Genomic DNA, 24,607 nt, shown 5'->3' on the forward strand with positions numbered 1-24,607 from the left:
GGAGAAATGTAACCTATCTTCTAGGCTAACCTCATTGTATTTCTGCAGGGCCCAAGCTATACAAGGAGCCCAGTGCCAAGTCCAATAAATACATCATCCATAATGCATTGTCTCACTGCTGCCTCGCTGGCAAGGTCAATGAACCCCAGAAAATCCGTATCTTGGAGGTAAGTCGAGACATGGTGAATATGAGTCATGGAAAAGATAGTCCTTCTTTCTTGAAATGGGCACAGCATGCAGATGTTGGTATCAAATCTAAGAATAATTGCCTTTAAAAATTGGGACAATTGTAGCTGCAGCTCTACATCAATAGCTTTGGAGCTACAGGTAGTCCTCGGTAGTCCACTCACTCAGCAACTGTTTGGTTACCACAGCACTGAACATCTGTTTCTCAAAGTTCTGGCCATTTCAGCATCTCCATGGTGTAATGATCACAATCTGGACGCTTGGCAATTGGCTTGCACTTATGACAATTGCAGAGTCTTATAATCACGACTGCTATTTGCAACTTTCTCTGCCAACTTCCCTCAAATAAAAGAAATGGGAAAGCTGGCTGGGAAGGTCATAAGTTGCTCTTAAGTCGCCCCACCTTGCAGCAACTATCACAAACCTCATTGAGGCACACCAGTTCCTTGTGTACCCTCCTCTGCCTGGAAGCAGCCATCACAGGCCTTGTACTTGAGCCTCACCGGCCCCTCATGCGCCCTCCCCTCCTCAAGAGCAGCCACTTTAGGCCTTGCCCCTTGTGTAACACACTAGTCCCTCACTTGGCAACAACCACTTACCTGCCTGTCAGCCTGCTTCCAAACTTCCTGGGACTTCCGATTTCCTGCTGGCTTACCCATTGACTTGGTTGTTGGAAGCTATGAGGGGGTTGTAAGGAGGTTCTTGCTTAACCCGTGAACCTCGCTTAACAATGGCAATAGAAGCTGCTAGGATTGCCATTGCTAAGAAATGCAGATACATGTCATGCTTTATGATTGCATCACTTAGCAACTGAAATTCTGCATCCAATTATGTTTAACTGGGGAAATACAAATATATCTGTATGTATATTTGTATTGGCTTAATTTAGTAGGTTGGGTGCTTCTTCATAAGCAGATTTTCCTTCTGGTGTCCTTAAGTATATAATAGCCATATCTGAATTATTGAGATGTACTATCATGGTATGGGTAGGCAATTTGATCTCTAGAGATTTTGGACTATGCTTCCCATACTCTTTGGCTATTGATCATGCTGACAGTATGAAACATCTGAAGAGCTCCCAAGATTTAAGATTTACTGCAGTAACAGAATAAACAGAAAGCCCTAACTGCATTCTTTAGTTGTGATGAAAGGGAGAAGTATTAGCAACTCAATCATTAAGAAATGTAAATGGATGAGCTTTACTGTTGAAAAGTTGTGGAGTCCTTTTAATGGGTACAAGATGTTAATACTATAAAACAAGGTCAGTCTTTTCCCTTTGTGGGAAGAAGTAAATAATAGAGCATTTAGTATTGCTCTTCCAATTTGATTTGATGAGTATCCATAATTTAGAATGGTACCCTCTGGTTCTTCAGCAGTTTTTTAGGAATTAGTAATAGCAATAGATTTATGTGCCACTTCACAGTGCTTTATAGCCCTCTTTAAGCAGTTTCAAGAATCAGCATATTTCCCCAACAGTTTGGGTCCTCATCTTACCAACCTCAGAAGGATGGAAGGCTGAGTCAATCCTGAGTCGGTCAGAATTGAACTGATGAGCAGAGTTAGCCTGCAATACTGCAGTGTAACCATTGTGCCACTACGGCTATTGTTTTGTGTTATATACTTTGGCCTTATCTAATCTTTTGATTATGTTTCTTTTCTCTCAATTTTAGGAAATTGAAAAAAGCAAAGCAAACCACTTCCTCATTCTCTTCCGTGATTCAAGTTGCCAGTTCCGGGCGCTCTACACCCTGTCTGGGGAAACAGATGAATTGACACGTTTAGCAGGCTACGGGCCCCGCACCATTACCTTGCCCATGATTGAAGGCATCTACAAGTATAGCTCTGATCGCAAGCGTTTCACTCAGATTCCCAGTAAGACCATGTCCATGAGTGTGGATGCCTTCACTATCCAGGGCCATCTCTGGCAGACCAAGAAGCCAGGCACCCCCAAGAAGCCAAGCACACCAAAAGAGCTGTGACCTGAAGAACCTGGCGTTATTCCTACTCTCTGCCTAAGACACCTAATGACTGGCCATCTGTGACGGATGGCTTGAGTTGACGAGGCTGTTAGGCATTGGTCTGAGACTCTAGTCCTGGGCCAGCACTATCTCTGGCTGGATCAGAGTTATCTGGGAAATTCTTCTGGTGCCTGCTTTGAAGATGAGACTACTATTGGCTGCTTTGGGTTGTGGGGAGGTATGGTGTTGCAAGACTAGGTTCTGAGTAACCCGTAAGCTAAAGTCTCAAAGAGTTGCCATAGTAACACTGCCCTAAATAAGGGTTTGCTTCTTGCCTCTAACCACTACCTGAATGTTAATGTGCAGCCAGAAGGAAGAGTCTATTTTTCAGACTCCTGTTTGCCTGGAAGATTCTATGTTGGTTTTTTCATTTCTTGGGTCTCCCTGTTTATACTTATACATACTATACATATATATATATAATATATATATGAGCTATTTAATGATTTTTCAATTATTTGTATATAAAAAAGAACAAATTTGCAACAGCGGGTAGGGTGAATTTGTATATGAAGTTGGCATGGTGGAGGTAGTGCAGAGCAAGGTGTGTATGTATGTATGTGTGTTCATTCCTTTTTCCACCTCCCTTTTTGTCTACTCCCTTATTTACAAGGGCTATTGGGTGTACAGCTGAGAAAGAGCTGTTAACGTGATCTCTTTTCAGCAGCTGCTATCATTTACATGTTGAGAAGCTGGTGGCTGCTACAGTCATAGAGCAGGTCTCTGTGTACCCCGAGTTGAACTGCCAAAAGAAAACTCCAACCACTTTAGGGAGGAGTGTGGTCCATCTTCCTTTTTCTCTCTTTCCTCCTTCCTTTCTCCAAACCCTGTTTACCTGCTTCCAAGGCTATGAGGCTGGGTATGCAGTCCTCCCAAGAGATAAAGGAGCCTGGGCGCAGAATCTTAAGTGGCCCTTGATTATTTGAGCCTCATTTGCCATCCAATCTTTATGCCTCAGATAGAAGTTGCTTGCAAAGCAGAGTAGGAGGAAGATGAGGGAGCCAGTCCCATTCAGCTTGGATGCTTCACTCTGATCCTGTCTTGTTCAACCTTATTCTGGTCTCTTGTGGCTGACTGAGCGTCATGTAGGTGTCGGGGGTATAGGGCAGGGTTGAGTTGATGTAAAAAGTGGGTTGGGATTTTTGTCCTTCCCACTTAATAAAGTAACTTAAATGAGCTCTTTACTGGTCGTTACTCAGTGAATGTTTGAATCTTGAAGCCTATGCCACTGATAAGCAGGCGAGGCGTCTTTGCTTCAGTGCAAGACTAGTGGATACTAAAATTGAGCGCCATACAGTTCTAAAAGGCACTCATTCATTCTTATTTTCCATAATATATGGTAGAATCGTTTAGAATGAATACTATCCCTTGATTATTTAAAGTAAAAAATACAGGCATACAGTGAGGCTGCTGAAATTTACACAAGTGGAGGAAAAATGCAGATGTTTGCGTTCAACAAGGAGCAAGCTCAAGATGGGATTAACTCCTATTGTCTTCCATTTTAAGAAACTCCTGCCAGTATTTTAGTGGAATTGAAAGTTATTCCATATTCTATGGATTTATCCACTTTTTCCTACTTGTTCAAAGGCATTTAAAGCCATAAGGGGAACATACTCTTCAGTTTTCTAATGTCAAAGCTGATATATAATTAGCTACAATTTGTTCCTGGGAAATAAATATCAAAATGAGATGGAGAGAAGGCTTAACTTCTATTTTGCCTGTGCCTGACCATACTGGCTGGGAATTCGGGTGGTGGTGGTGTGTGTTCCAGCACCTTGAAGACTCCAAATTAAAGAATTCCGGTTTAAGGAAAGCTATCATTTAAGAAAATCTGTAGCCTTGGTTTGGTATTGCAAAAAAATATATATATATATATGTTTAAATCTGCAGTTCTTAACGTTTATAAAAATATAGGAACATTCATTTTAAAAGTTCATTTCTATGAATGAAGGCTAATTTTACACAGTAAACAATTATTTCAGCTTGGAGCATGATAAACATTAAGCTCCCCACTCCCCTTGTTTCCATAATTGCCTTGTTTGTAATTTTAAGATTTCAGCCCAGGCAATAATAAAGCTTTTAGTGATAATGAAGTTGGTTAAGAATAGATATTACCATATTTCCAGAAAAACAAGCCTGAGTTTAAGAAAACTCCCCATGAAGAAATAAGTGTCTGCATTCATTACCATCCTTTCCGCAAATCTTCCATTTTAAATGTAAATTATTTGGGAGAAACGTTTCCCTTCCTGTTGGTTAAATACAATACAACTATCAACAGTATTTTATAAATCGCTTCTTTCTCTATTATGTTGAGTTGCCAAGAAGAACAGCAGCTTAGAAGATCACAAAGAAAAGGCTTTACATGGCACACTAGTTAACCAGGAAGGTGTTGTCTGTACTCCAGCTTAAAATAGTTCATTAATAACAAATAGCTCAGTCATCTTTAAGGCCACCAAACACAGCAGAGGGGACGGTCTTCTGTTCCAGCTGCACCTCTGTAAAAGAAGAATTAGAATGGTTAGTATGAAGGCTACTCACCAAAGTCAACAGCCATAGCACCAGAAGAATGCTGCTGTGTTACCATCCTTCCTCTTACCATCAGGCTCATTGTCTTCACTCTCATCGCTGTCATCCAAATCGATGTCTATCTCATCAGGATTGGCCCGCTTGGAAAGTTCAGCCAATTCACTGCGGGAAGCATCACTCCTGAAAAGAAGCAAGGGGAGAAGAGTGAACTTGACAGCATGCTTTCCAATCGCGACTGTCCTGTACTTACCCTTCCCTAATAAAACAGGCTGCCTATCCTTTTGCCCTGGCTTTATGTTTTCAAAACCATATTGAAAAGTTTGACATTTGTACATCTAAAGCAGATATAGCCATACTCTCGTATAAATTTTCTAATATGGCAAGAGTGAATTCATTCGTTGGTTGAGTGGGGATGATGAACCAGCCGTATAATTTGTGGGGTCTTGTGTCAGGACAGGCAATCTGATGTCCTTTGACTGAAACTTTCACAAGTCCCAATAAACCCAATTAAAAATTCTGGGAGGATGGGAATTTTAATTTAAACATTTTCGAAGCACCCAGTTATCTGCCTGGAAGAACCAGCTTCACATCTCTGTTTACCTATGGTGATTACAACTTGCCTTTTGGAAAGTTATTCTCTCAGTCTAGGCCAGGGGTGTCAAACTCAATTTCATTGAGGGCCGCATCAAGGCTGTGGTTGACCTGGGGGATCAGCTGGGCATGGCCAACTGGGTGGGCATGGCCAGCTTGACACCACTCCCCAAACTGCTGGCATGTTTCCTCTTCACACTGGGTAGACCAGGTTGAAGCCTGATCTTTCCTGTTCGCACTGGGTAGACCAGGACAGCCCTGGGGGCCGGATCCAACCACATCATGGGTCAGATGCGGCCTGCGGGCCTTGAGTTTGGCACCCCGGGTCTAGGCTATCTTGGTACAGTTACTGAGCTAAGGAGGAAGATAACTTTATCTTCCAAAATAGTTTCTAAGTATGAACGTGGACAGAGTTTACCAGAGACCAAGAAAGAGAAGAAACCAAACTGGAAATTGCCATGAAGAAAACAAAGAAAGAAAGATAAAAATCTCAGGAACTTAACAAAAGCTTCAGACAACTGTTAGAAAAGACAAGAAGCAATATTATAGCAACATTTATAAGGACATTGAGGATGTAAACACATTGAAGATGGAAAACCAAGGAAATATTCAAAATATCTCTGAACTCAGAATAAGATCCCAATCTCAAATTGGTATGCTAAAGGAACTCCATGGACAGATAGTAACTGATTTAAAGGAGATCAAAAGAAGATGGAAGGAGTACTATACTGAAACATTACACAGAAGAGGTGGTCAGCATCCATATACCCTAGAAGATATTCCCTACTTACAAGAACCTCTACGACTAGAAGCTAATTATTGTCAAATTGGAAGATTACAGAAACTGATGGAGCACCTACAGAAATACAACATGCAACAGAAGAAGAATCAGTAAAAGTTCCAATCGAGCAAATACAGAGAATAATATGCGGATCAAGAGATTGGAAGAGGATGATTTACATTCCAATTCCCAAAAAAAAAGGATTTGATAGAATGTGCAAATTATCACAGAATACCCTTCATTATACTTGCTAGCAAAATAATGCTTAGGATCATATAAAGTGAATTAGAGTTGGGAAAAAGTAATTTAGAATTAACTTTAGAAAAGATTGAATAATAGGGACATTACAGCTGATGCAAGCTGGATAATTGGGAAAACCAAAGAATACACCCAAAGAATCAGTACTGGTAGTCCTTGCTTACTAACTGCCTCATTTACTGACTATTAGAAGTTATGACTGTGACCTTTTATATTTATAATCATGTCCCACAGCCACGTGATTGCCACTCAGATGCTTTGCAATCAGCACACATTCACAACTGTCACAGCATCTCACAGCAACATGATTATTGTTTGTGTGCTTGCAACAAGCGGTTAATGGAGATGCAGAAGTGGAATCACAAGTTGTGGCCATGTGATGCCTCACTTAAGTCCAATTCTCCTGCCATGTCTTTTACAGCCTGAAAAATAAAGAGGGCCCATTCTGAGACTCTTGCCCAGCTCATCATCATCCAGCTGCAGGCTATGATGTCTCTTATTTGATCATTCCCGAGGCAGCATCTCTTTACTCCATCATCCAAGAACTTTCTCACATACTGTTACATTATTTGAAGATGGACCACTCTGGAAAAAGCTGTAATACTGGGAAAGGTGGAAGGAAAGAGACCAGCAGCAAACTGGATGGACTCGGTTAACACTGGCATTGGGTGTACTGATGGAAGACCTGAAGCACCCGGTTAGGGACAGCATCATAGAGAAAATCTTATATGTGTGGTCACTAAATGTTGACATCATCTCGATGACACACAATCACATAGGTAGTCAATGAAATCAGACAGCCAAATAGTACTTTCTTTGCTGGGTTCCCAATGTGTCATAAGTCATTCAGACCACACTGTACAAAAAGTACCAAAACACTAGATGCAAAGCAGGCTGTCCTTGACAATATTTCAGTGTCATTTTTCCCTAGAAAAATGCATTTGATAGCTTGAAAGCTGAAATAGCCGTATGGTAGAAATTTGTGCTAGTTTCTCAAGGCAACTCCACAGTCCTGTTCTCATTCTAGACATGTTAGCAGCTAGAGCACTATCTATTCAACTGTTTCTTCCTGATGCTTGATGGGTTAAAATAATATACATTGTCTTGAGTTCCTGAACACAAATCAAAGAATTGGTCACATTTTTCCCATCATGTTTTTTTGATGATGTTATGAATCCAAATAGCCTTCCCAGGGGGAAAAAGATAAACAAGTCGTCTGCTTATAGAACCCTCACCTGACAAACAAGATCTTCTCCTTAGCTCGAGGCTGATCTCTTTCTGCTTCGGCTGCCAGGTGTTCTGCTCGCTGCTCTAAGAGCTTCATGTCATCCATGCCACTCTGTCCTGGTGCTAAGTCAGACACTGAAAGAAGATAATGTTAAAGAGGAGGGATGAGCAGGAGGAACAGGGAAGGGTTAGAAGAGAACAGGGGACGTAGCTCATCTCCGCCTAAAAGAAGGCAAGAAGTACCTGTGCCTGTGGCATTGCTGTAAACCTTTAGCATCTGAGAAGCCATGAAGTTAACTTGAGTGTTGTAAGTAGCCTGTACACTTCGCTTAATGCGCAGCATTTCTCGGATAGTGTCTTCGTTCCCATGCCGAATCTCAAATTCTTTCCATGTCTGCCAGAAGTTGGCCGTAGTCTAGGAAAGGAAACCAAAAAGATGTGTGTTTTGAGGACCGTTGAGAAAGAGACGGTGGCAAAATTGAACAGAGAATTGATTCAAAGTTTGCTGTTTCCTCTGAGCTTTCTGATTATTAAAAAAAGGAAAGATGTAATGAGGTTAAGAGGACAAAGGTAAATTATTATTGCACTCTCTATCTTCTGCATCAGGAATGGGCAGTCATAAACAACAGAGACATATCCATTGCGTAAGCAAAACAAACGAACACACACCTTTATTTATCCATCAATGATTGCAGATGGAAACATCCATCCTTAGTTTTTCCAAAACTGCATATAAGATTGTCATGTCATAATACATATACAGTGGTACCCTAGTACTCAACTTTGAAACTCATCAATTTTGGTACTCAATGCATTTTGACGTGAAAAAATTTGTCCCGGTACTCATCATTTGTTTGGTACTCAACGCACAAGCTAGAACTTGTTGGTGTTGGCTGCCTTGTGACTCACTATATTATTCCTTATGGGAAAAATTTGTTTGGTACTCAAACAAATTGGTACCTCTTGGCACCAATTAACGATGAGTACCAAGGTACCACTTAATTTTGAACTGAGCAGGAAGTGATCATCTTTGCTCTTTTGGCAAAATAAGGAGCTTCTTTCTTCCTCCTCCCAACTAAATATTGCCACATGCAGACAGTACGCTAGTTCTCTAGTACACAGAAAAAGACACTTACTCGGGGGTCACACATCTGTGAACAATAGGAATAGATTGCCCGAGCTCGGTCTATTTCACCCAATTTGCATTCCATATCAGCAAAGCGCAGACACATGTCCCGAGCGTGTTCATCTGATAGCACCTGAAAAAAGTATGGATATTTAAATGTACCCTGCCCTTCAATACTTCAGCTTCTAGGGTGGTATGAAGTAATAATCTAGAGCTAAGTACGTATATCATTTAAGGATTATGATTACCCAGAGGGCTTTCAGAATATTTTAGCAATTGGAATATCTGAACTGATCTAGGAGCTTTGTTCCAGGAAAACAAAACCAATTTGAACAATGTGAAAAAGTCTGTGGATACATGGATGCCACACCCAAAGAGATAAATACAGATGCAACTAGAAAATGATGAGAGGTAGCTGGATTTAGTGAGAAGAATTCTTCTGGGCATCAGACAACTGACTCTGCAGAAAAGGATTAACTTTTCTTTAGGTGAAAAAAAACAAAACCCAACAAACCTTTTCTGTTCTTTATGGAGGAACCTCTCTGCAGGCAAAGGAACTGGCTTTATTCATAGGGGATCTTACATTCTATGATCTATAAAGTCTTTGAAACCAAACTCCATTCTATCAGCAAAAACATAATCGTCAACTGTCAGGTTAACTTTCTTCCCCAACTGCAAACTCTTCGCTCTTTGTGCTGGTGAGTCTGTTGTCCATTGGCCAGAAGAACATCTGAACATAGTCTCCAAAGTTAAGGTGGCAGGAGTAGTATTCCCTAAGGTGGGCCTACAAGTGTTATAATACTTTCTCCAATCAATCAAAAGTCTCATCTGAGAAAGCTTCTGGAAATCTGCTTGAGACAAGTTATATGTGCCAATGCAATACAATCTTAGTCAGCACCTTAATCGAGGAGCCATAGACCCGCTTAACTTGTGCTCCTGGTTTGGATACATAAAGAGACCGCTGGGTGTTTGGTTTAATTGAATCCCAAGTATCCTGCAAATATTTAACTTGCTGAATATTTTGCTAGTGTTGGATGTATTTGGGATACAATTGGGCAACACAATCACTTAGGAATAAAGTTACCATGCCGATGTGGGAAAATGCACAAACCTTGCAACAATGTCTACAGCTCCTCCACTTTCCTGGCTGACGTACAGTAGCTACCAAGAACATTGCCTTCTAAGCTAATATTTTAGCTGGAATCTAAATAATAGGTCTGAACTAAGAATACTTACTCTAAATCAACTGTAGTTCAAGAGATTCACTGAGTATCTTCCCCTCATTAAGGGCTTGCATATTCCTGGTTACCTATTCCAGTTTTAGGATCTTTATCACTTTTGTCTAGTAATACTGTGCATACTTTAAATGTGAAATCTAGCTGTGCTCTAGAGTTCCTCTTCCTCCTCCTACTATTCCACAAAGACCTGCATGTCTGATGGGGCCTGTGACATTCTCCCTGCAGAATCTGTAGGATGAGCAAAGTCACAAAATAAGTGAAACGATGCATCTGACTTTTATGGAGGCTGCTGCCTGGGTCCTGGTGCTTCTTGAACCTATTTTTTTTTTCTATGCTTTTTTGACTCATATGATAGTGGCTTTCTTTTACTTTCCTCCTGCAGTATGAGGTGGGAGAAAAGAGACAAAGATGTTGCAGGCCAGATGGAAGAAGAAATTTGTGAGGAAGCAGATGCCAGAGCAAGACCCGAGAGAGACAAAAGATTCCTCTCTTGTTTTGCCAGGAAACTCTTCTCCTTTAATTGTTAAATGACTATGCCCATAGATATTACATGTTGCCCACTTTCTTGGCTGGAACTAGCAAGTTCTGCATCTTTCTTGGTGCCTGGCTTCCGTCATGAGCTATAGTGTTCTCCTTCAGGTCCCTTTCTTGCTTTAGTGGGAGAATGAAAACTATCTGGGCACCGGGTCTCTCTCTTTTATACCCAAAGTGGCAGGTGCAAAAGGAGCTGAGCATTCCCATATTTGAGTCTCTATGTCCTCCTGACAGACTACTTCATATAGTGGCTTCCCTTTGTACCCCTGCTGTTATGTGAACGGATCGAAATGCTATAGGCAGTCTATCAATCTATCGCAACACCCCCCTTTTCCTCTTCTGGAATTGCTTTGAAATTCTTCTTTTGGACTGATCGGGAGAGGGCTGGATGCTATGCTGTACTCTGGCTTCACTGTCACTCTTCTGTTGTCACAAAGTACAACGAAGCTGCTAGTGCTGTATGGAGGCTGGTGCAGACAGTAGGGATTAACATGGTTGATTTTAGTCTTAGAGGCATCTCAGCTGTTCTGGAAATTCACACTCCAGTCCTTGAGCAACTGACCATGAGGTGGGATAGAGGCTTTCACCATTGTTTGACTTCTTGATGGCTGGCTTCTTTCTTTTGCTTTTTTAATTTTTCTTTTCTTGTCAGTCAGCTCCAGAAGGACTGCAGGACTGTTTGATAAGACCTAGTCAAAAATAAAAGTAATCTTCTCCAAAGGAGCAGGCAATTCTTCCTGGCCTTTCTGATCAACTCGACAAAAATCATTCCTTTCCTATAGGTTTGATTTGATAACTATGACCTCAGGATCCCTAGATTTATATAGGAGGAAGCAACCCAAGATGCACATGATCTAATAAGTGACCCACATTTTTAATTGTGGTTGGCCAGTTAGAATAGATTAAGCCGTATCATTCTATGAAGGAAGCTGAATCATATTGGTTAGGATGGAAAAACCAATAGATGCAATTTAGAGAGAATAAACTAACCTCAATTGCCTTCTCATAGATGCTACGTGTGTGGGTGACGCCATAAATTTCAGCTGCTCTCTTGATGTAGATGTTGTACATATCATGCTGCTCTGAAGGCAGCACAGCCTGAGTAGCTCGCTCATATACTGCCATGGCATGGCGGGCCAGCCCATATTCCTCCTCCAGCCTGGCATATAACAGATAGATGGCTGCAAAAGGAAAGAAAATTAGAGCCAGATTTCATCTCCCTTCAATTTCAGGTCAACGTTTTTCATATCCAGACTTATTAGCATGCTTGTTATCAAAAAGCACTCAAATAAGTCCTTGTTGAGAATTTGCCCACTCTGATTCATCTTGCTCTCCTCCACTAAATGATGAAGAAATGAAGAGAAGCTCTATGTCTATGGAGATTCTCAGCCATCCAGGTCATGCTTGTCCCAATGTTGCTTTTTCAAAAGGCAACTGGCCTTTTTTATGCTTTTGCTTGAAGACGTTTCGCGTGTCATCCAAGAAGCTTCTTCAGTTCTGAAGAACTGAACTAAAGAAACTTCTTGGATGAGAACAGGAATGTTTTCAAGCAAAAACAAAGTCCAGTTGCCTTTTGAAAAAGCAACACTGGGAAGAGAAGTTCTCTTTACCCAATTTCCAATGAGAAAGGCATTTTTGAGTCCTCAAGTTCCTTCTCAGGCCAATAAAACAAGTCCATTGATAGGGATTATTGGATAGGCTAGGAGGTTTGCTACAATCAACTGTTGTCCAGAAGACATGTCCCATCCAACCTTTCTTCTACTCAAAACCTGACTGAATAGGAAGAGTTTGTGACTCAACTTCTTGCTAGAGAGACATTTCATACATACTTTTTGCAAATTTCTGGGGACAGCCATCCAGGGCCTGCTCAAAAAGATCCCGAGCACGCTCCAACTTCTTGCCACCATAACGGTCAATGAATTTGGTTAGATAGGTGTTCCAGATATCATAAACATTTGGCCACTTAAACAAGGAGATGCCTCTCTCATATGCCTGTCAAATTGAACACAAAGTACAAACCAAACATTCAGACTGCTTTGCAGAAGGCTCTGCACTATTCCCCACTCACTTAAATACCATATGGGACTGTCATGCTTTGACTATACTGATTCACATTTTAAGGAATAATTTTCTTCCTGCAAATTGCTAACCAACCAAAAACTACTTTAATCGGAGATCCTAGGAGCCTTCTGTTGTATTGGAGTGCTAATTCTACCTTAGTTATGTTTCTGTTTAACATTTTCCAATTAAACAAAAAAACTGATAGCCATCCCAGAAGAAAGCAAACAAACTTTTTCGATAATTATAAACAATAGCTAAGAAATATTATATATGAAATGAAATTTGGATAAAATGTTTAAGCACTTGTTTTTTTTCTGTTAGAGGTAAGAATATCTGTCATATAATGTGAGTTTGAAAATTTTGAGAGCATGAAATGATTTTCACTGATTGAAATACTGTTTGAAAGTGTTTGGAAGGTTGTTTTTTAAGTTGTTTTTGTTTAAAAAATAAAAAAACTTTTTGGAAAAAAAAAGCAAACAATAGCTAAGAACAGCAAAGATGCATGGCAATTATGGTGCAAAATATTTACTCTGTTCCTGTAGCTGTCCCAACACCTTAGCTATAGTTTGCTCTGAAACACAGACCATCTCAACGTGGAATATATTGGCTAGTTTGTTCAGTTTTGAGAGAGAAAGATTATATACAGTAATTATCCTTTGCAACATACTGTACATAACAAGATCTTAGTGTATTGCAGCTGGTTTGGCCCTCTCTTCTGTACTACCATCTGTAACATGCAGTGCTCCAGGTTCAATGACTTCTACATTGATACAGGCCCAGATGGTAGAAGGAAGCATTGATGAAACCAACTCACCTTGAAGCTCTCTTCAAAATATTTGTGCTCCTCCAGGAACAGACCATAGTTAATGATGATTTGTGGGGTGGCAATGCGAAGATCCAAAATGCGATCGTATACAGCCTTAGTAGACTAGGAATGGCAAAGCAAAAAAAAGCTTCAATACTAGGCTGGACCAGAACCCCAATCACAGGCACAGATTCTTATTACTCACTTCCCAACTATGTCCAAATTGAGATGAAACACTTAAATTTGAGACTGAATGCCTTTTGTAGAGTAACTTGCTGGCTCCTACCCCCCACGCTGGTCAAATCAGGTGCTGTCACACTCCCTATCAGTAACACGATAGAAGTTAAATGAATAGAAATACAGCAATGCACTTATAGGCTATTATTACCATTCTTCTTTAGCTACTTAGGGGAAGGAACAGATGGTTTGTGCCAATAATTCCATTCTGGCCCTGCTGCTTCAAAAGATTATTTCCAAGCCAAACTCATGAAATAAGAGGGAAATTGCTCGGATTCCTTAAAGAGGAAGAGCAAAAGAGAGACTATCTTTTATTTTGGATGACTTCCTACTCACTTGCAAATTAAAAAGGGTAAGAAATACCTTGATTTGATTCTAAGGGGGGAATAATATTTTTAAAGCATTTTATCTGTGCTTGGTTACAGGACTTTGTCCAATCTCATAAATCTCAAAAGAGAGAAAAAAAGGGGGGAAGTTTCTTTTAGATGCCAAGCTTAGTCTAACAAATCTCTGCCTGGCAAAATGGCCCATCGTAAAAATTGCCAGGAGAAATGCCAGCCGGGATAGGTAAGAATGGAAGCGAACCAAGACCACTTACTTTGAAAGTGCCGAGACTTTCTTCCAAATCAGCCAGCATGGACCAAACCTTGAGGGACTTATATACACGGTTCTGCACAGGCTCTGTGGAATCAAAATATTCGGCTTTCTTAGCTGGGATAGCTGTAGCTTTCTGGAAGGAGAAAAAATGATGATAAGAACAGAGGAAGTAGAACCCCTGAAGCAAGCAGGTTAAGAACTGGGCTCACATACAGTACTGTATATACACATATTTGAGACTACGTAGCTTTGTTGCATGCAAAGGGAATCCTGACTTCCTTCAGCCTTGCTTAACTAATGCCCTCTTATTGTGGAGTAAAAAGAATCTTTGTCAGCTTCCCAACGATCAGATTCTTGGCCCACAATATCCAGGAAGATATAAAGACGATCTGTTCAAACCTAATCATTTGGAAAACTATTACAATCAAGCAAGTTTGATTATAAGACTCCAAAATGCACTCTTCTTGTTTGCTTTGCTTCTTCTCACCCTCAGGATACGCAGGGCTTGATCGTAGTTCTCATGCCGCAGCTCCATCTCACCATACTCGCACCAGACACTGGCCAGTTCATCCACCTGCTTAAAGTTCACCTTAGTGGCCTTTTCAAAAATTGTTCTGGCCTGGTATAAGACAGGGAGAAAAAAAAAATCAGAGGAAAAGCTAGGAGAGAAAAAAAAGAAAACTCACCATGTCTTCTCTTTGGGTTCTAGTCTGTAATGCAGCTTAAACCCCACCCCTCCCCAAATTGCTTTGTGCATCACCAAGGACTGGGGCCCATCTCAGAAACCCTACAACCTTCAAGTACTCATTTGGAATGTTTTTATACGTTGATTGTGAAAACCCCAGAATTTAACTCTTCAGACAGTAGCTAGGAAAGAGAAGCAGGAAATAGGCTAGGGCAGTGCTTGCTTCTGTCCAGTGCATCACTCACATCTTCTATCTGTCCATTGGTCTCGTAGAACTTGGCAAAAGAAACCCACAAAGTATGTGTCTTTCCAGTGGCTTTAAATGGGTCAACAGTCTGCACTGCTTCCGTGTATGTGTTGATGATCTGGAAGGAGTAAAAAGTAAGTCAGAAAGGAGAGTCATGATTGGAATGTTCCTTTCTTGCTTGCTTCATGCTTGGGTGAAATACTGTGAAACATAAAACTGAGCAAGTGAGAAGAAAAGGCTCTTTGTGTTAACTCAGCCTCATTAAGAGACAGAATTTTTTTAAAGCTACTTTGAGATGCAAGTACATGAAAAGAAGCCCCGATATATCCTATTTTCACAGACAGACCTAACTTCCAAGGGGTCTCAAACTGGGTGGCTGACTGGTTCAAGTTAACTGCTTGAAAAGTATTTCCATCAGCTCCAGTTCCAGAATGTTACTGTCATCGAACATAAAATCCAGTATTTAATAAATGGGAACGGTGTTGTAGGCTACTGGCTTGAGAACATGACACTCTAGCCATTCAGAGATGAACGTTCTCCTACCTCCCAAGGTTTGCCTTCATATAGCTTCACCCTCTTGTGCCACTCATGGACGTTGTGAGGATTCTGGCGCAGGAGGACACTGTTGAGAAGCAGAGGCCGCCGTGTGATCAGCTGCTCAAAGCGTGCCAGACGCAGTTCCAGATCTACATCATCTATTTTCCAAACAGAAAAATAGCAGAAATGAAATTATACTATAGGACCACAGTTCTTTTCTATTTAGCTACACAGTTCTCCAAAGGCATGGGAAGAATAAGAAAAGTAAGAGTTGTGTAGTCTATAACTAATGTATGGGATAGATAAAAAGAGAGAAGCCGTTTTCTATTAACATTAAGGTATTATCTGTACTAAAACACAGGGAAACATCCAGCATCATGTAAAGATCCAGGATAGAGATGGACAGAATGTGGCCATCTACAAGTTGGAGAACTCCAACTTCCATCAGCTCTAGCCAGCGTAGCCAATAGTGAAGGATGGTGAAATGAAGGAGGATTGTAAGACCAAACAATCTGGGAAGTCCTGATTGGTGAAAGTCGGAAAGCTTTAGAAGACTCAAAAACTGTGTTACTTGCTCCCCTCAATCCAGTTTAAAGAGAAGGAGTAACATTTGCTTTCTTCTGGCTAAGCTGCTCTTACCATCCTCCTCACGTCCCATTTCAGAGTTGGTCTCCATCTTAGCAGCAATCATGCTCTCCTCAAATTGGGCGTAGCTGTCAAATACTTGAGTGAAATCCCGTACCGTCATCACTGTCTGAATAGCTTCTTCATACACATCACGAGCCTAAGACAGAGACAATAGTCACCGAAGCTGCTCCAGAACACAGCTTGTTTGGCCTCTCTTCTTCAGCCACCCAGTGGTTTGCACCTCTCTTCAAAAGGGATTGGTTTTATAAAAGCACAGTCCATCTCTCAGGATGCAATCCATCCTTAGGAAAACCAGGTTCTCATTTATGTGGGACAGCCCAGTCAGTCAAAAGGCAGCGAACTGGAATGAACATGGTCTAACAGGGAGGAAATCTTCCTCTAGAACTGTTGCAGTTACTGCTAAGAAATTACACCTATGTCAGCTCAAAGTGATGGCTGACAGCTAGGCTTAAACCTACTCGAAAAGCAAACTTCAGGCAACAGAAAATTGTGCCCATAATTTGATTTTCCCATCAAATCCAAAGTCCAATAACTAAGTATTTTTGGTTCATATCTGAAAAAGAATGAAGTTTCAAGCTCATCCAACACAGCCAAAGATAAGAAATCTCCAGCTTCCTCTAGCTGTTTTCTTTGCCCATGTGCTAGCAAACAAAGGTTTCTTAAAATCTATCTGGCATTCCCTAAAGGCTACCCTGCAGTTATACAGAGAGCACTAATATTTTTTTTTATCTATGAAAAGTGTACTACAGAAGCTAACACAGAATTCAAAGAGTCCCTGAGACTATTTTCCTGCCACTGCCTCTGAGAAACTCATGATCCTGAAGTCCCATGAGAAGGACAAACTTAATAATATTGGCTTAATCTACCCTTTGGACCTGAAACAGGCTAGTGATCTGATGGCATGGGTTTGGTTCTCCAGATTTTCTATTCCAAGGATACTGCCCTTTTTTTCCCCTCTGCGTGGGCAAAGAAAAATTATTCTGAAATGAAGCCCAGAAGTTGTATAGGGCCCACAATTTGCCTCTTCTTCTGTTTTCAACCTCCTAAAACTAGCAAAGGCTGACAAGATTCTAAAAATGGAATAGAAGTCACATGTACACATAAACAATGGATACTTATTTATATCTTATCTTTATTATTTCTATAACTATCCCAAAGTAGTGAACGCACACACACTACGCCTTCCTCCTTCTATTTTCTCCACAACAATCCAGTGAGGTGAGCTGAGCTGAGCTGAAAAAGAATGACTGGCCCAAAGTCACCTAGCTGGCTTTCATTCCTAAGGCGGGACTCAAATTCACAGTCTCCTGGCTTCTAGCCTGATGCCCTAACCTTTAGACAAACTGGTTCTCATATGCCTTCCTCTGAACTCCCTAACAGTAACTCTTTGTAACACTGTTACTGCCCTCCTCTGAAGAGGTAGGTAACAATTTTATGTTTCTTAACTAGTAAGCAGGAAACATTATTTGTTTCCCAGCTAATTTTCAAGGGCTGCAAAATAGCAATAGCACTTAAGACTTATATACCACTTTATAGTGTTTTACAGCACTCTCTAAGTAGTCAGCATATTGCCTCCAATGATCTGAGTCCTCATTTACCGACCTCGGAAGGATGGAAGACTGAGTGATGCACAGCTGAAAGGCTGATAGTGATACACAATTGATTTTTTTTCAAATCTTTGGTAAGAGTTTAAAAAAAATATTAAGACTTAACAAAAGTTCCCAGGGCCTTACAAATTGACCTGCAGAATGCTGGATCCACTTCTAATCTAGCCTATGATTTTCTCAATTTAGTAGGGTTAAATCAGGGGTACAAACACTCTACCCAATCTATGCTTTGGAAAATTTCTTCCTGGGGTGGGATTTTAGCTGTATCGTCATATCATGCAGACTGCTAGATTCAGTGCCTACCTTCTCAAAATGGCCACTGCGGATGTAGTAATCTGCCAAAGAACACCACAGCTTGCCCAACTGGTCTGTGAAACGAGTCAGGCCACCTCGGATGATGGCCCCCACATTGAGTGACTTCACCTTGTCTGGATTTTGAGAGATGAGATCACAGAGCTCGTGCCACAACTACAAAAGAAGCCCAAAATGCCAAACAATAAGAGGCAATAGAGAACCCAGAAAAGCTTCTGAGAGGCATAGAAAAAGCATGCAGGCTTAGACCAAGGAGATTTAATATGTAACTCTGGATGGTAGAAATGATTGTCTGCTACAGAAACCCACCTGATAATTGGATTTTCCCTCCTTGGAAACAAAACGCTCATCATTCACCACAGCTCCAAGACGAACAGCGGCTTCATCCAGACGGTCAATGGAGCGCAGATACTCAATATATTCCTCTGCATTCTCAGGGCTCAGCTGCAAAGTAAGAGAAACCATACCTATAAACCTCATATCAAGGGCTCAGAGCACATAGCCATTAAGAGAATTTAGGATTCTCTGCTGATGGAAATGCTATTCTGAAGACTAGTCGAGTACAAGAACCAGTCTGCATTCATTAGCCTATGTTAGATGAATATATTAGACTGTTTGGTTTATGATGATTTTGCTTGGGAGAGAACATCGAGGAACAATTAAGCTGTACTTGTCAATATTATGTAACTGTTTGAAAACACAAAGGAGAGCAAAACTCAGGAATCCTGAACCTAAACTACTTCTGATTATTAATACATTTAATTATAACACTATTTCAAAAGTAAAAAAACCCAATCCCTTGATTTTCAGGTTCATGTGCCAACTATATCTCCTTTTTTTTCCTGTGAATGATGTGAGAGGTTCTATTTGTCCACAAATCCTATGCCTTAGGAAAATGAGACTGCTAACAACCAGGCTAAGACTACAGTATTGCCTTAGATGCCTTAGCTCAGAAACTTTAACTAATCTTTTGAGGTCTTTAACCCAGTTTTATCTTTAACTTGCAAATGGGATCAGGTATATTCCATTATTCCCCAACTCTGGCAACTTACAGATGTGTGGACTTTATCTCTTGAAATTCTTAGCAATGGTCATGATGGTCGTGAAATGATAGTCTATATATCTAGAAGTTGTTTCCGAGTCACATACCAAAGAAAAAGGACAAAGATTCTATATTTTAACAGTTGTATACAAGGAGGAATGATAGAATATTAGTTTGGTGTCCATATGTGGACACCCAAAAAAATAAAATAAAAATGACCAGGCATAAGAACTCGGTATTCCCTGATTGACTGCCATTTTTTAGAGTATGCAACTGCTTCAGAGCGAAACATTGTAATAAAATATATATTACAGGTAGCTCAGGATTTACTACAATTGGGACCAGAATTTCTATTGCTAAACTAGGTGGTTGTTAAATGAGTTGTGCCCAATTTTATGACTTTTTGCCATGGTCATAAAGCAAATCATTGCAGTAATTAAGTGAATCATGCGGTTATTAAGTGAATCTGGCTCCGCCCCCTCCCTTGACTTTACTTGTCAGAAGCCAGCTGGGAATGACACAAATGGCAGTCACATGATCTTGAGATGCTCTAAAGGTCATAAATGCATGTTGGTTGCCAAGTGCCTGAATTTTGATCATGTGACTGTGGGGATGCTGCAACAGTTGTGAGAGGACCAATTGTGACTTTTTTCAGTGCTGTTATAATTTTAAGTGGTCGCTAAGTGAATGGGTTTTAAGCCAAGGAATGTCAACATTGAACCGCTTTGCTTCTTTCAAACCTCAACTCTTTTCAACTTGCCAATGAACTGGGGGAGGCAGGGGAGGGAAGGGGCAAATAGATTGCTGAGAATGTGTGCATGGACCATGAGAGCCTGGCAACCATCAAGGTCACCATTGCAGGTGCTTAAGAAAGAGATGGACTGTTCCCATAACAAAAGGATGTCTCATAATTGGACAATCTTGACAAGGAGTACCTATAATGGGAATGGGAAGACACCCTCACCTTTAGGTACCTACGGTAGACCCGTACAGCTGTCTCAGGTAATGGATAGAGTCGCACAAACTTCAGGTAAAGTGGCCATATACGATGGTGCTGTGTGATGGGCAGAGCTCTGAGCGCCCGGTCAAATGTCCTGCGGGTACGGGTGATGCGACATTGGTCCATGAGAAACTGGCAGTAATCTAGCCATATCCGAGGCATCTGTAGGAAATATAAGATACCAGAAATAAAATAATCCCTTCGTTAAATCAGACAAAAGTCCATATTGTCCAGCAATCTGATTCAAAGATGGTGGCATAAGTGGTTTGTCTTCTGAGTCAAGTTATATATACACGACCACCCTTGAATAAAAAAGGTCCACTTATAACTTCATGTAACTTCATATAATTTAAATAAATGTACATGTTTTAATTAAGAACATAGCCACTCTCCTGATGGATTGGACCTCTGGCTCATCTAGTCCAGCTGTCTGTTTTCACAGTGGCCAACCAATTGCACAAGGAAGCCCACTAGTCTTCAGAAGCAGTCACATTGCTAGCAAAGCTAATAGGCAATGATCACCATGACTTTCATAAATTTTTTGAAGTCAGTCAAGCTAGTAGCCAGTAACACATCTTGAGGTAGTGAATTACACATTGTTTTAAAAATCAGAATTTTTTTCTGCCCTGATTCTTCCAAGATTCAATTTCATTAGATGTGATCTCTGGTTCTAGTAACTCGGGAAGGAGAAAATAGCTTCTCCTTGTTCACTTTGTTCTCACCATGCATAATTTTTACACCTCAACCATGTTTCCTCTTATTCACCTGTTTTCTTAGCCACCAAAATCTCAATGTTGTAACCTTTCTTCGTAGGAAAGTTGCTCAAGCACCCCTTAAACATCTTATAGATAGTCCTTGACTTACAGCAACAACTGAGCCTAGAATTTTGGCTGTAAGTAATTGCAATTGTGTATATATATATATTTCTTTTTAGTATTTGGCATTCTCAAATTGCCCCCTTCTCTTGATTTATGGGAGATGTTTTTCCACCCCATTATACTGCTTCAGTCCTCCCTTTTTGGTTTTGCAAGTCAAAGAGGCACAAGAAGTAGCCAGAGCTCTCTTCAGATCCCTCACCTGTGAATATGTATTGCTTATATCATATGTTACTTATGCATTAAACTCTCATCTTTCTGAGAAGTATAAATTTGAGTACATCCTTTTCTTGGGTGAATGCAGGTCTGACTCAATACTCTTCAGTCCCTCTAGCATGTGCTATCTAATAAGCACTGCAGTAAGACTTGATTATGGGCTTTTTCCATAGTAAGTTGAGTCATTACGTGACTGGACTCAACTTTTTGACCATTTTTACGATGGCCACTAAGTGTACACCATGGTTGTTAAACGTATCATGTGGTGTAAGTCTGAATCCAGCTTATCCGATTGGGGTATTGAAAAAAATTATATTGCAAAACGCAATCGTATGACCATAGATACTGCAACCGGCCATAAATGCAAGCCAGTTCCCAAGCAACCAAAATGTGATCATATAACCACAAGAGTGGTGTAGCAGTCATAACTCTGAGGACAGGTTGCAAGTAGGTAACTTTTTTTCGAGCCTGTCCTAACTTCAAAGAGTTGTTAAGCGATGGGTCATAAGTCAAGGACTACCTATAATCACCTTCCTTTCCAATCAGAAAACTAATTAGCAAGTGTTTCAAACTGAGCCGACTTGAGTTTAAGCCATATGTTTTTCCCATCCATGTCTTCCTGCTCCTCTTGGGCTCTACCAAATCCTTTAAGTTTGTAGGCTAACACTGTACCTTATGCATGAAGACCAAGGCACGCTCATGGCAGTTGTTCACTTCTTCATAGCAGGAATCTGTTACACATTTGCTCTTCACTTGTTTCCGCCTCTGCTTAAGGTAGTTGTACCAGAGCTTGTAGCTGCAAGACACAACAAAAGAGACCATCAACATCATAATAAGGAATTTTGATCTTTTCCAACTCTGACTGGCAGCAAATTTTGAACTGCAATCTTCACACTTTGTTGGGAAGTTTTAGAGCAGCAAGGTGACCTAGCTATACAAAGTATTACCAATCTCTTTCAGCAAAGACAAACTTAGACACCCCCCCCCCCAAAAAAAGGGGGAGGCAGAAGGGGCATCCGAGTTATTGACTTTGAAAAATCAGTGGCTTCTATGAAAAACTGGGTGTTAAAAAAATAATTTTAGTATTTTCAAAAATGTAATTTTCAAAACAATCATAATGAATGAAAGATAACTATACCTTCCTGGCAATTCTTTAAGAGCTCTCTCATAGATCAGATTCAAGGTATGTTTGGGAGCATTTTGCTTGAAGTCAATATAGCGGATCCAGCACTTGACAGAGAATGGGTTGCGTAAGATCTCTTCTTCATACTGGAGGTCTTCCTCCTCCTGTACAGGGAGGTAGCATGGGTTGGGATAAAAAGCACCACTTTCTTTCACTGAACATCCCTACAACTTCAATATCTCAACAATATTATTTTCAGGTTATTTCCACAGGATAGATGATAGCATTATGTAGTAATAACACATATGTGGGGGACCAAGAAAATCTAATCACTTCATAGAATAGAATAGAATAGAATAGAATAGAATAGAATAGAATAGAATAGAATAGAATAGAATAGAATAGAATAGAATAGAATAGAATAGAATTCTTTATTGGCCAAGTGTGATTGGACACACAAGAAATTTGTCTTTGGTGCATATGCTCTCAGTGTACATAAAAAGACAAGATACATTTGTCAAGAATCATAAGGTACAACACTTAATGATAATCATAGGGTGCAAATAAGCAATCAAATCATACTAGGAAGCAATCAATACCACTATAAATCATAAGGATACAAGCAACAAAGTTACTGCCATGCAGTCATAAGTGGGAGGAGATGGGTGATAGGAACTATGAGAAGACTAATAGTAATGTAGCCTTAGTGAATAGTTTGACAGTGTTGAGGGAATTATTTGTTTAGCAGAGTGATGGTGTTCGGGAAAAAACTGTTCTTGTGTCTAGTTGTCTTGGTGTGCAGTGCTCTATAGCTTTGTTTTGAGGGTAGGAGTTGAAACAATTTATGTCCAGGATGCGAGGGGTCTGTAAATATTTTGACAGCCCTCTTTTTGACTTTTTGCAGTATACAGGTCCTCAATGGAAGGCAGGTTGGTAGTAATTGTTTTTTCTGCAGTTCTAATTATCCACTGAAGTCTGTGTCTGTCTTGTTGGGTTGCAGAACCAAACCAGACAGTTATAGAGGTGCAGATGATAGACTCAATAATTCCTCTGTAATCTCAGTGTCATTAAATAGCTACTGGCACATCTCTGTAATGCTCCTATTGTCCCTATCCACACCACTAGTTATATGGAAATAGGTTAATAAAAATAATAATTTTATAAGAGTATGTTACTAAATGTTGATATAAAAATTGTAACAGACTTGGAAATGCTATTATTTTAATTGCAATATTATCGTCTATGATGTTATGGTCTTTCCTGCCCACCTCACAAAGGCGCAGAGAAATTGCAGCTATACTTATCTTAAAATGTGCTTTCAAAAGCAATATAGCATTATGTGATTTTCATCCTTTAATCACATACTGTTAGAAGGAAGTTGGTTATGCAAGCCATTTTAGGGTGCCTATATAATTCCCAAATCTTCTCTTAAAAGATAAAATGCAGACAGTAGTTTCAGACAGCCAGGCATTCCTGTCTGATCTTTATGGATTGGGAGTCACAGTTGATAATTAAAAGGCATCCGTTTTTCCCCACGAGCAAAAATCCCCATGATATATTGACGATGTTGCAAAAGCGATCCACTGCAACTACACTGTTTTTTTTTTTGTTCACGGTCGGGTGTGATTGTCTAAGTATATGCTTAGACCAATATACTTACACTTAAAAAGACGTCTAAGTCTATTTATCCATTTATCATCACCACCACCACCACCATCCTTCCCATCTTCTTCACTCCCCCCCCCCTTATTGGTATCAATATGATTATGATGATTATGATTACTCTGTTGCTTGGCAGCTTTTGCACCGGAGGCAAAATTCCTCCGATCACACTTGGCCAATAAAGTACAGTATTCTATTCTATTCCTCCATTGGGGGGAAAAAAAAATCTCCAAGCGAGCCTCCCCTTCCGAGCGGCTCTACTGAGAAAAAGCCTCGCCACGTAAACATCGATGGAAGCCCATCTTCCCGACCCAGGGACCCAACCTCTTCCCCAGCCCCGACTCACGAAGAAAAGCTCCCGCTTTCCTGACACCGTCTCCGACTCCGGCATCGCGGCCTTTCCCTGTCGAGGCCAAATACGGCGCGCAAAGATGACGTCTCTCCTCCCTTGCGTTCGAAATTCAACGT

At 40.5% G+C, this 24,607-nt stretch overlaps 2 protein-coding genes across 8 annotated transcripts in view; one reads left to right on the forward strand and one right to left on the reverse strand.

Annotated features, from left to right (window-relative positions):
• The window catches only part of CAMSAP3 (calmodulin regulated spectrin associated protein family member 3), a 36,938-nt gene extending 33,557 nt beyond the window's left edge, over nucleotides 1–3,381 (forward strand). For 6 of the 7 annotated variants that reach the window (XM_034407520.3, XM_034407526.3, XM_034407533.3 and 3 more), the window contains 2 exons: nucleotides 49–167; nucleotides 1,857–2,317. In XM_034407520.3, coding sequence (XP_034263411.1) covers nucleotides 49–167; nucleotides 1,857–2,165 — 428 coding nt within the window. In that variant the 3' untranslated portion in view covers nucleotides 2,166–2,317. Of the gene's footprint in view, nucleotides 1–48; nucleotides 168–1,856 lie in introns of all 7 variants that reach the window. The other variant, XM_034407540.3, reaches the window with a different exon arrangement.
• Nucleotides 3,382–4,484: 1,103 nt separating this feature from the next.
• On the reverse strand, nucleotides 4,485–24,596 carry XAB2 (XPA binding protein 2). Its single transcript, XM_034407548.3, has 19 exons — nucleotides 24,486–24,596; nucleotides 22,493–22,641; nucleotides 22,027–22,150; nucleotides 20,228–20,425; nucleotides 18,531–18,665; nucleotides 18,213–18,377; nucleotides 16,294–16,438; nucleotides 15,661–15,812; nucleotides 15,116–15,235; nucleotides 14,673–14,804; nucleotides 14,187–14,318; nucleotides 13,361–13,474; nucleotides 12,315–12,477; nucleotides 11,476–11,666; nucleotides 8,724–8,846; nucleotides 7,831–8,002; nucleotides 7,596–7,722; nucleotides 4,801–4,910; nucleotides 4,485–4,699 (listed from the first exon to the last, which is right to left on the reverse strand). Exons 1-19 carry the CDS (start codon nucleotides 24,528–24,530, stop codon nucleotides 4,638–4,640), a joined length of 2,559 nt encoding a protein of 852 aa, XP_034263439.2. The 5' UTR covers nucleotides 24,531–24,596; the 3' UTR covers nucleotides 4,485–4,637.
• Nucleotides 24,597–24,607: the final 11 nt, after the last annotated feature.

Source organism: Pantherophis guttatus, chromosome 2 (assembly GCF_059756535.1).
Source record: "Pantherophis guttatus breed Tessera chromosome 2, ASM5975653v1, whole genome shotgun sequence".
Classification (NCBI taxonomy): Eukaryota; Metazoa; Chordata; class Lepidosauria; order Squamata; family Colubridae; genus Pantherophis; species Pantherophis guttatus.